The sequence below is a fragment of the Mastacembelus armatus genome, chromosome 21 (assembly GCF_900324485.2).
Source record: "Mastacembelus armatus chromosome 21, fMasArm1.2, whole genome shotgun sequence".
NCBI lineage: Eukaryota > Metazoa > Chordata > Actinopteri > Synbranchiformes > Mastacembelidae > Mastacembelus > Mastacembelus armatus.
Genome location: NC_046653.1, coordinates 16,603,685 through 16,615,123, shown reverse-complemented (window position 1 = coordinate 16,615,123; position 11,439 = coordinate 16,603,685). Strand labels below are relative to the sequence as shown.

Here is an 11,439-nt window from a genome sequence, read left to right as displayed (position 1 = left end):
GTTTCTTGCTCAAAGTCAGCAGTATCAATGATGGATGCACAGCTTGAGCATGGGCCAATGTAACACACATTTCTGCAGTCAGTGAAAGATATATGTACACATCAATATAGATTACTGTTGGTTGAAGAAATGCAATCTAAGAGATATCAGTGTGCCAAAAAAAAAAACAAATAAGTGTGCAACTACAGCAGTTCTCAAAGCATGACCTTATTACCCAGTCCTCACACACCACACAGAGTTACACTTACCCCAATCAGATCACCTGTACCAATACCTGTCAGTTTCCTCTAGATCCCTGCCAGATCTTCTGATGTGCTTTCCATAGATTTAGTGTTCCAGTCACCTGCTTCCCTGTTTTTTCCCTCTGCAGACAACAAGGACATGTTATCACAGTGTAAATGAACAGCTTTACTGAAAATGACTCACTGGAGGCTGTGAAAAAGGGAGGAAAATATCAGAATTCATCCATCCATCTATACAGACTTTCCACAACACAGGCCTGGCTGTAGACATCAATACAGTAATGAATTAACTTTTGTTTTGCTTGGCTTTGGTTGAGTTTTTGTCACCTTTGTCCTTTGCCCATCTTGAGAACAGCAGTATCACACTAAGTCTTTTATAACTAAAGGACTCTCCCCCTGGTTCAGCAGCCATAAACCTGTTAGACTGAACTACAGCCAAGCTTTGCCTTCTACTGTGTTAACCCATTGGATCTGGTTCTTTATATAAATAACAGTTTAGTCCACTCAAGCAGATTATTATTTAGGTAGGCTTTGAATCATATGGAAAGTGTACAGTACTGTGCAAAACATGCAGACAAAAGTGAGGTACAATTAAACCTGTGATGACATTAGGTTGGCACCTTCTTGGAAAATTGGTTTAAGACTAACATTACAAACTCAATAAACTCTTCTGAGTTTTGAATAAAAATGTAATACTGACATGTACATAAGGTGATGTTCCAACGTTTAGCCAAACATGGATTGTTTTATTTATGATTATGAGGGTCTTTACATTCCATATCACTGGCAAAACATTTTCTTGCAGGACAAAGTAAAAGCAACTGTATCTTGTTGTTTTATTGATTTTGTTGTTGTGGTTGTTGAGGTTTTATGAATGAACTCAATTGTTTTTGTTTTCACCTTATGACAAATACTCTAATTGTCCTGCACAAGACAATAAACTTAATTATATTAGACGGGTGCACATTATTATGTATTATTATAAGAAGTGGAAAACATTTTCCACTGCTAAAAAGTAGCTGACACATACTGTAAATCCATAGATTAAATGCAGCTTTGTTTAATGTCAGGACAGTATACCTGGCACTGGTTTTGTAGTTTTTCTTTTTTCCTGCTTTTAAATAGATTTCACACTGTCTCAATTAACTATGCATTTAGTTCCAGAGATGGAGACCAAACTGTGGATGATGTATTATACATTAAGACTTATCATCCATTGCTGACTGTCATGTATGTACTGTAATAATTCTTTGCATTGCTGATTACATGCATCATGTACCTTTGACCACCAGATGACTGCTCCACGTCTCTATCTTTCCTTCTCGGGCCATCGGCCCGTCAGGACATTCCTGGCACAAGACACTGTTAAATAACTCAGCCTTTAGGCTCACCTTTGGCCTGTCAAAGTCCCTGCAATAGAAAGAGTGGCAGAGGAGGGAAGGAAGGAGGAAGGCAGGTTGGACACAAGGCAGATAACAGCTAAGCACTGACAGGTGAGCTCCTCCTTTGGGCTTTAACACTGAGCAGAGACAAGGTGGTGAGTTTAATTTCAAACACTACTATACTGTACACTCTACGTAGCTTTATGTGAGATTCATGATAATACATCCTGTAATTATTTAATAAAACTAAAGCAAAATTTTATTTAAATGTCAATTTCAAATTGCTAAAAATGATCCAATGTCATAATGCTCCTAAACAAAGGGTCAGGACCCACACTGGAGGTGGCAAGTTTAATTTAAGAGACTGAGACGTAATCAACGGGAGCTAAACCATAAATTATAAATGGCTGTCTAATCTTTTAATTCTTCAGGCCTCCTGAGGCTGGGAGCCACTGATCTACTGTACATTATAATATAAATTCCTCTACTATTGTACTGTATAGAAACAGAGTGAATCTGTATTGTTTGTTGAGAGTGAGCTGTGTTACTGCTGTTACTTTGTTAAATAGTGCAAACTTTAATGAAGGCAATATAGAAAATTTGAGGTGTGCTGTTGTTATCTCAAGTGTCCTATTATGCTGATACTGCATCTAATAGCTTTGTGATTCCTAAAGTGACTGCAGGAAGATGTACTTTTACAAGTCTGCATTGTGCAACCAACTACAAAAGGATTTTTTTGAGAGTCGGGTGGAAATCAAACATTTATGGTTTCAGGGATCGAGGTACTCGTTTCATAGGAGTATAATTGTGAGACCGTATGAAGGTGCAAGACTTTTGAAAAACAGCATATATGAATACAGCAACGATTACACAATGACTCCAAACCTTTAATCATTTTTGGGATCTTTGCCAGGGTCATTTTGCTTCATATCTGTTTAAATTCATTTGTTGTTTGGAGTCAATATGCAGATATTTTTTACAGTGACAGTTATATGATGATTACAGAAGCATTCCTTGTGTATTCAAAGTCCAAATCATCTTTTAAATGAGAGTACTCATCAGAGTCGTGTTTGCTACTAACCATTAACTGCCACTTAAAGGCTGACATGAAAGATTAACTTTTCATTTGAACCTATCAACACTTGGCTTCTGCAGGACCATAGTTATTTTCTAGTAAACAAATATCTTTAAGGAGCGACAGCAGTGACAGGAAAAGAGGGACAGAGGACAGACTTTAAAGGCTATAAATGAGTCCAATAACTGCAACTTCTTTTTTCCACAATTAGGAAAAACTGAAACATATAGTATAGCACTTACGTCTTTCTTTTGTTTAGCATTGCATATTACATTCTTAAAGCACCAAGCCATCTAGAAATATTTTTGCTAATTTGGAAATAAACATGACTAATGACAGCCAAATTCAGGATTAGGATTCACTATAACAGACTCAAATTTGTGATTCTTTCTTCCTTGTTAGGACATGGCCGCGTACAAGCCAAGGGTGATTATTCTAACCAAGAAGCCGGGACAGACATTTGGCTTCTACCTGAGGGTGGAGAATGGACAGGAGGGTCACCTGATCCGCTGTCTGGAAATGGGAGGCCCAGCTCAATTGGCGGGCATTAAAGATGGAGACCGCATCTTAAAGGTCAATGGAACATTTGTTGATGGGATGTCCCATTCAGAGGTGAGCAGGTTGTGGTATTACAGCACACTCAGTTATAAACAATAGACTGGTGGAATAATCCTATGACTAGAATCTTTTCTCAGACCCGGCTATGTTTTCCCAGAGCAGGTGGTGGACATGGTGAGAAACAGTGGATCATCTGTCACATTCCACATCCTGGATGAAGCCTCCTATAAGCAAGGAAAAGCACAGGGGGTGAACCTGTCTGAGCCTAAAACCACACCAGTTTCCAACGGTGTAGGCATACAGGCTCCAAAACCTAAATTCTGCTACCTCGTCAGGTCCAGCTCAGGCTATGGGTTTGCTCTCCGTAGCGTCAAAGGTAAGCAAAGGAGGCAGGGTTGGACAATCTCAATTTAGCACCACAACTACTAACACTGAAAGCACTTTACCCCTTATTTAGGCATTTACAGATGCCATATGGCATTAATAAAAAAAACACTTTTAGGTTGTCAAAAAAGCTCTTTGGTTGTTTGCATTAACATCCACTTACATTTACTTTGTTTGAATCTGTTTAATTCATCAGAAAGACTCCTTTAACATTTTACCTCTGTAAATTAGCTGCAGAACATCTGGACCATAGTTTAAATAGCAGTTTACCTACATCAACAAATGCAGATTTGATGGATCATTTTAAAACCCATTATTAATGACAGTTATATTTATAACCCCTGACATAGGTTATAAAATTTGATGAGAAACCAAACAATACAGAATTATTCCACTGAGTTAATATTGCACATATATAACTTTGTCAGACATATGGCACTTTTAAAACAAACAAAAAAGTATTAAGATTGATGCAGGATACCCACAGGAGTGAGTGGTTCTGCGGTATCAGGTGGACACCACTTTTTTAAGTGTAATATCCAATTCCTATAATATATCAAATGCAGTAATGTAATAGGACATGTTATTTAAAGGGTGTTTCATAATACATTGGTTTAACTGGAGTCTCACCAAAATTATCTGATTTTTTTTATCTTAAATGCTTTCTATAGGTGAGAGGGGTTTGTTCATGACAGATGTGAACCCAGGCAGTGTGGCAGATAGAGCGGGCGTCAAAGCCAATGACCGTCTGCTTGAAATCAACGGGGAGAATATAGAGGACTCTACACACGATGAAGTGGTAGACAAGATCAAACTAGCAGGAAACAGCATGATTTTCCTACTAGCTGACGAGGAAACAGACAGGTACCATCAGAGCAAGGGTATGGCAATAGGAGCATGGTTAGCCACAGTCATGTACCTCCCTCACAAGCCACGCATCATTGACCTGAAAAAAGGATCTGATGGATATGGCTTTGTGCTCAAAGAGGAACGCAACGAAACAGGCAAGGATATAATTCACATGCTCATTTACACATAAATGTTCATTTCAGAGAGGATGCTGTGTTTTGACAGTGTGTTCACTGCGCAGGACACTTCATCCGGGACATAGAAAGAGGCAGCCCGGCAGAAAGAGCAGGTCTGAAAGACATGGACAGGCTGGTGGCTCTGGATGGCAAAGAGGTGGATGGATGCAGCCATGGGAAGGTGGTGGACATGTTCAGGCAGAGTGGCAACAAGTGCTGCCTTCTGGTGGTGGACAAAGACACAGACCAAATGTATAAACAGGTGAGCCAGGACACTGTTGTAAAGATGTTAATATTGCAAATTCTTCAGTTTAAATAATACCACCTCCTCTTCACAGGGGAATGTGTGTCCTATGCTTTTCTGGGAGGAGACAAAGAATTCCAACTCACCACCCAGTTACATAGAGGCCATAAATCTACCTGCTCCTGTCCAATCATCCACACCTCCTCAGCAGCAAGGAGAGGAACTCAAGCCCAAACTCTGTAAGATGGAGAAGACCTCAGGTGGATATGGCTTTCACCTTAACGGCGTCCAAGGCGTGTGTGGACAGTACATCAAGGAGGTAAAACTTAAAAGAACATCCACTGTTTGATCGCTGTTTCAAATAAAAGTAGTAAGACACATTTTGTTTCAGGTGGTAAAGGGTGGAGCGGCTGACAAGGCAGGTTTAGAGGATGACGACATCGTGGTGGAGGTGAACGCGGTGAATGTGGAGCAGAGCAGCCATGAGGAGGTGGTGGCCATGATTCGCAGTAGCGGCAGCTTTCTGGAGATGCTGGTGGCTAAGAAGAATGTCTATGACCAGCTCAAAGCTAAAGGAGTGACCATCACACGTCTGCTGCTTGGGGAGACATCCTATGTTGATGTCCACACTGCAAATAGACTACAGGCCAGCAAGGAAGAGAGACATGAGGAGGAGGCCAGACCTGAAACCCCCCCGGAACCAGCAAGAGAGAGGGTGAGTGTTGCTTTTTAAATGTTCATAGGTAACATTTCAGGCCATGCTAGTTGTATTGCTATAATCATGGCAATGTTAATCTGTTGATTGGCTCAACAATTTGGTCAACCAACTTTCCCTCCAGCACCACAAAGTTTCACTTATTTTAAGCTATTTAAGTTGATATATGTCAACATCTACCACATGGGTGGTACATCATCATTTTGCATGATTCTCCAACAATATATGGTAATGATATTGGTGTTCTCTTGACTGCCACTAGTGCCACCAGGAAAATGTGTGCATTTGAGAGAAAGCACACTTTGAATAGACAGTAGGACAGTAGATATTATGTCCTGTGAAACACCATGTTAGCATTTTCATTAAGAAAAAATCAGTAGTCAGACGTTGGTATTTAACTAAACGGACTATACTGTGCTTAAATCTCTGTAAGGGTTTGTGTCATGACGGATCATGTCAGTCCTCATTTGCCTTTTCAACTAAAAACTGACAAAAAAAAAATGTTCAAAAGCTTAAATTGTGATTTTATTCTCTGTCTTTTAGACGCCCTCTGTGTCATCATCTTCATCTGAAGAAAGTGTCGACATAAGGTTCTGAGGCCAATTTCCTGATTTGTCAATCTGAAGATTATCTGTTGTTTTTTAATGATCAGCTCTATGAGCTTCACACATCCTACTTAAATCACAGGAGAAAAAGGAACGAAGGAGAAAAAAAAAGAACGAAGACAGCAAAGACAAAGTTTCTAAATACTGGCCCTTCCTTTGATGCCAGTAGTAAATCTAGTTGCTGATGAGTCTTTGCAATGATCAGAGTAATATATATCCCATACCTGATATTACCAATGTTTACTAATGTTAAAAACTACACCCTTGAGAACCGAAGCCAATATTATTAATGCTCCCAGTAAACACTGTGAGCTTTGATTTCTTTTTTCCTCTTTATGCAAAACATACTGCCTTTATTTAACATTCTAATAATAACTTTGTTGTTCCAATTTCTAAAATGAAAGTAAATCAATGACAAATCCTGTGAACACAAATAAAGGAATACATATGTTACCAATTAACTCGAGCTTACTTCATGTTATATCTTTTTGTTCTCAATTAAATGAAGTGTTTTGTTGAAAATAGCAGCCTTTTTAGCATGGAGAGTTCTGGATAGCTTCTTCATATAGCACGATTACACCTCAGTGTGAAAGAGGCAGGCATATGTTGTGAACAACACAGCTCCAGTGTGTTCAGACAGACTAAAAGAAAAACAACATTTAGGCCACAAGAATGAAAATGTAAGAGCACAGAAAACAGTGAATGTTTGCATGACAAATTATATTCTGATAGAAGTGTTGTTCTGAAAATACTTTGACTCAAGAGGATCCCCGTCCAAGCTGTTCCTGTACGTGCTCCAGTAGTTACCCCATCTCTTGCACTGAATAGTGAGCCATTCCTGATTCAGGAACAGGTAGTCCAAATCATGTCCCATACAAAAAAGGTGTTTTCTGGACATAAACTCCAGACTGAAAATCAGCTCTTGGGTCAGGAGTCACATAATTGAAGTAGGCGGTCAGAGGGCCATGTGTTTTTCTGGTGCCTGCTTGTGGGCAAGATAAAGGAAGAGGATGCTGGACAGGGCACTGACCAGGAAGATGACATCGAACCAGCGGTGGTAGAAATTGAACTGCAGCTCTCCCAGAACCTCACTCACAATGGAGCGATACTCCAGCGGCATACTCATGCGCATCAGCAGTACAGATGATACAAAATACATCCCCTATTAACATAAGAAAAAGACAGAGATTTCTGTAGATTCATCTGTAGTTTGGAGCTTGTGCTCTGTGTTATAGCTCAGCTACAGTGTAAAGCAAACACACTCACCATGATCTGAGCGAGGACGAGCACAATGACATTGGAAGACTTGCTGCTTGATATTGCATAGAAGAACTAAAAACAAGAATAAAATTCAATGATTAAAGATGTGCAATTCTCACATATTACACTAAAGATCTGTAAGCATGCGATAGTTTCACCTTAGTGAGGGTGATGAGTAGGCCGCGTATGGAGGTAACAATTATTATTCCCACCAAAATGAAAGAGATGTGTTGGGACCAAAACTTCACCTGAAAGAGAGAGAGAGAGAGAGAGAGAGAGAGAGAGAGAGAGAGAGAGAGAGAGAGAGAACGAGAGCAAAGATTAAAAGGGATCATGACTAGGCTCACTGTACAAAAAAGCAGACAGAGAAATGATAACGGGCTGCATGTGTGTGTTTCTTACATCAAACTGGATGCCCAAGTAGTTCACTGTAATTTCAATACCCCTTGTCACTGGGTCTGTTTTCCCAACTCGGTCAAATACAATGTTTATAGTGGCCTATGACAGACAAGATGAAGAATATAATACACAAAAAATGTGATTGTGTAACTTTCAGTAGGTACGAATGCAGGGGAAGGACACAACGCTACAATATAAATGTGAATGTTCTCACCATGAAGATTTTCCAAACACAGTAGATAGAAAAGAAGTAGCCGAGGAAGTTGAAATATTTCCCCTGGAATGTCTTTGAGTATTCAATTCGCTCCTAAATAAAAACAAGGAAAACCAGTAGATATAAATATGAATATAAAATATAACCATAACCCCTAGCCAGGATTTGAATGCTGTCATCATGTGCTTTTTTTATTATATCGTGTTATGTAATACTGAATGTGATGACACTGTATATAGTGGCAATAAACCTTGATCAAGTTACACAAGGGAAATTTCATCAATATAGAACTCAATATATGTGAGACACAGTGAGACATTTTTTTCTCATGACACCTCAGATGTCTCTTTACTCTTAAGCAGCCATTATAATAAAAATGAAATGTTTGTTTTCTAATCTTAACTTGCAGGAATTTTGACATGTGCAAGCAGCCACATTTTCCATGTTTCAAAGGAAGTCAAATCATTCTGTTTTGTGCTTGTGTGTGTGTGCGGGTGTGCGTGTGTGTGTGTGTGTGTCACCTTGGTGGCTTGCAGGTCCACAGTCTCCAGAAAGAGTTGTCGACTCAGCTCCTCCAGAGCATCCACCTCCTGCTGGATCAGAGAGAGGTCTGGAGGGTAGTAGTCAAGGCTTACACCTATTCCACATGCTGAAAACAAGCAGTACACAGTTTTCTAGTAAAAAAAATAAAAATGCTGACCCTTTGCCACCATATTCAACATTCATTTAAAGGATACTTTCACTCCCTGCTTGTGTGGAAGTAACACTTTTGATCATGTTCCAAAAGCCTGTCTGTTTGTTCTGGTCTTCCCCTCGTTGGTACATCTGCCTCCTTGTCATGGCAATTCTACACACATACACCACACACACACACACACACACACACAAACGCTTTGAACATTGTAGTGGCACAAGTTGCATGAGTCACTTCTTTCAAAAAAAAATGCTTTCCTTTACTCACCGCTTCTTTTTGCTGACAATCATGTCCATAGTTTGGAGCAGCCGTCTCTCCAGAGCAAGGATGTCGCTGTCTGTTACATTTCTATGGACAAAAAAAGCAAGAAGCATAAAAGCAATAGTTGAGTCTTGTGGTTGAGTACCATCATACAGCAAAACAACTGATTATAACACAGTATCAGAGCAAAATACACAGCGTGGCTCACCTGAGGAAATAGGACATGTATGTATAGGGACAGTTAACGGCACCAAACCCAGACAGCAGAGCCATGAGCGTGACTCCAATCACACCGACACGACTGATTAGCTGCTCAATAGAGAGGATGCCTAAACAAAAGAAAACAGGATGAAAACAGCAGCTGCACTTTCATTTGCCTTCTACCTCTCTTTGCAGATAAAATTAGACATGAGCAACAAGAAGTCCATAAGCTATTAAATGCACAATTTCAGAAATTTCACAGTTTACACAGTAACATATGCCCATGTACCGTGTTTTGGACTGAGGATGGGAAATGGATCTCCCAACTTCCAGAAGAAGTACATGAAGGTAAACCACACCATACAGGCAAAAAGAAGCCTCTGTCTCTGAACTGTACAGACACACAGCAAACAATTTACTGTAACATTAAAATACTTATTATAATACATAAACAGTTCCCATTAAAATATATTATTTTCAGTATTTAAAATAGGCTGTACTTACGCAGGCGTATGTTGCTGACAACAAAGTAACCAATGTAGAAAGGCACCACGAAGATTAGAACCAGCAGTATCACATACAGATTGAGTTTCCAATGGAAATACCTGGAACTGTGGCAGAGACAGGAGGGTTCGGATTCTTCACAGTTAAACAACAATAAAAGACAGTTACATGCAATAGAAAATGTGCTCACCTGCTACTTAAGGCACCGAGAATCTCAAAGATGATGAGCTCAAACATAGTGCACGAAAAAGCAAAGGTAACAGAGAAAACCACCTGGACGACGTACTGCCGCACCTGTCAACAAACAGCAACAGGTGAAAACTTTACATCAGAGGATGTCCAGAGAGTGTTGCAGGTCTACAGCTCCGGTTACGTGCGTGTGTGTGTGTGTGTCGACATATAGTATGCCTGGGCATCCATCCTACTACCATAATACTCAAATATCCCAGTGTTCATTTGGCTTGGGATGACTTTGTACCTCATAGTCTTTGAACAGTTGCCGCATAAAGAACAACCAGCCAAATCCAAAGAACAGCACCTGTGACAGAATAATGGAAATATTTAAAGGAAGAAGCCAAAGAGAAAAGAGTCACATTTTTAAAATAAGCACACAAATAATACATCTTGCTGCTAAAAGGTTTGTAAGACAGGTAGAGAAGAGCCATGATTTCAGCACCGTACAATCATCCTGGGATAAGAAGTGTTTCTGAAAAAAAGTGTTTATCGAGGACAACAGCTGCAGCTTTAAAAGCAAACGGCCTTTGTAGGAAGTTTGTTGATAAATAACAATAGTTCATGGCGTTATATTTCAAAACGTCCTCACTTTACTCTCAGTGCCGTAAAACTTTTTGCACTGTACATTAAGTTACATCCAGAAATGGAGGTCAATGCTGTTTTCTGCATTTAGCCACATGAATAAAGGACAAACCTCTGCAAATACACAGGACACTATACTACAGACATATTGTTAGAGCACAGCCTGTTCAAAGCTGCTCGTTAACTGGTACCTGTGAGGTGAACATGATGACAGAGTCGACCACAAACGACATGATGATGTCTGCAGAAATAAAAACAGCCTTTATTCCGCCGGAAACTCCCTGTATGAATAAAACAAGGTGGAGAACAGTCTCAGCTCATGTTGATATACAAAAAAGCATCAGGCTGAAAAAGCTTTAGACTATTATGTTGCTGCTGTGCTCATTTTAGGAGCATTTGTTGTCAGTTGTCAAATTGCAACGATAGCTAGGTACGTCACCGAAATAGGTCCGACAAGCACACTTCCGCCGCAAAAGCGTGACGTCTCATTAAAAGAAACGTAATTAAAACATTTTATAATACATACAAATTAAGTAGATATATGTTTCTAGCGAATAATGAGAATGATTACTTTATTTATCACCGTGACAAGAAGCATCCCATCACATCTGGGGTTTGAATTACACTTTTGGAGCACCAATATTAAGTCTTATTCTGTTGAAAGGTACCTTTTTATTTATTTGTTTGTTGGTTTATTATTTGTTTATTTATTTGGCTTGGACGAAAAATGAAAACAAAAAGGCTTATTCATTTCTACATCTTGAATTAAGTATTCTGCAACTTCTGTGTTTGACTTTACTCGCTATAAACACATAATATTGTAAAGGAACAAGTTGCGCACGCAATGACCATGGAAGGCG

General features: G+C 39.5%; 2 protein-coding genes across 5 annotated transcripts; one reads left to right on the top strand and one right to left on the bottom strand.

Moving 5' to 3' along the window:
• Positions 1–23: 23 nt before the first annotated feature.
• Positions 24–11,017, bottom strand: si:ch73-390b10.2 (Golgi pH regulator). Of its 2 annotated transcripts, XM_026294900.2 has the most exons (15): positions 10,771–11,017; positions 10,242–10,301; positions 9,954–10,057; positions 9,764–9,870; positions 9,549–9,650; positions 9,267–9,387; positions 9,065–9,145; positions 8,841–8,950; positions 8,625–8,713; positions 8,104–8,196; positions 7,893–7,988; positions 7,649–7,738; positions 7,497–7,562; positions 7,261–7,392; positions 24–364 (listed from the first exon to the last, which is right to left on the bottom strand). In XM_026294900.2, exons 1-15 carry the CDS (start codon positions 10,810–10,812, stop codon positions 278–280), a joined length of 1,380 nt encoding a protein of 459 aa, XP_026150685.1. In that variant the 5' UTR covers positions 10,813–11,017; the 3' UTR covers positions 24–277. The 2 variants fall into 2 exon arrangements, with proteins under 2 accessions (XP_026150685.1, XP_026150686.1); XM_026294901.2 differs by lacking the exon at positions 24–364 and having other exon boundaries at positions 6,129–7,392; positions 10,771–11,015.
• On the top strand, positions 1,620–6,691 carry pdzk1 (PDZ domain containing 1). Of its 3 annotated transcripts, none has more exons than XM_026294898.1 (8): positions 1,620–1,735; positions 3,102–3,311; positions 3,420–3,633; positions 4,313–4,645; positions 4,732–4,928; positions 5,005–5,229; positions 5,302–5,625; positions 6,169–6,691. In XM_026294898.1, the coding sequence occupies exons 2-8, from the start codon at positions 3,105–3,107 to the stop codon at positions 6,220–6,222; spliced, it is 1,554 nt and encodes a 517-aa protein (XP_026150683.1). In that variant the 5' UTR covers positions 1,620–1,735; positions 3,102–3,104; the 3' UTR covers positions 6,223–6,691. The 3 variants fall into 3 exon arrangements, with proteins under 3 accessions (XP_026150683.1, XP_026150682.1, XP_026150684.1); XM_026294897.1 differs by having other exon boundaries at positions 1,653–1,779; XM_026294899.2 differs by having other exon boundaries at positions 1,711–1,776.
• Positions 11,018–11,439: the final 422 nt, after the last annotated feature.

What these genes read in the sequence shown, in the direction of transcription:
- pdzk1 (XM_026294898.1), top strand. Translation starts at nt 3,105, where the DNA reads ATGGCCGCGTACAAGCCAAGGGTGATTATTCTAACCAAGAAGCCGGGA. An exon ending in TGCTCTCCGTAGCGTCAAAG is followed by an intron (nt 3,634 to 4,312) that starts GTAAGCAAAGGA and finishes TGCTTTCTATAG; the next exon opens with GTGAGAGGGGTTTGTTCATG. An exon ending in CAGACCAAATGTATAAACAG is followed by an intron (nt 4,929 to 5,004) that starts GTGAGCCAGGAC and finishes TCCTCTTCACAG; the next exon opens with GGGAATGTGTGTCCTATGCT.
- si:ch73-390b10.2 (XM_026294900.2), bottom strand. Translation starts at nt 10,812, where the DNA reads ATGTCGTTTGTGGTCGACTCTGTCATCATGTTCACCTCACAG. An exon ending in CACACAAGCAGGGAGTGAAA is followed by an intron (nt 8,714 to 8,840) that starts GTATCCTTTAAA and finishes ACTACCCTCCAG; the next exon opens with ACCTCTCTCTGATCCAGCAG. An exon ending in GTGTTTGGAAAATCTTCATG is followed by an intron (nt 7,989 to 8,103) that starts GTGAGAACATTC and finishes TGTCTGTCATAG; the next exon opens with GCCACTATAAACATTGTATT.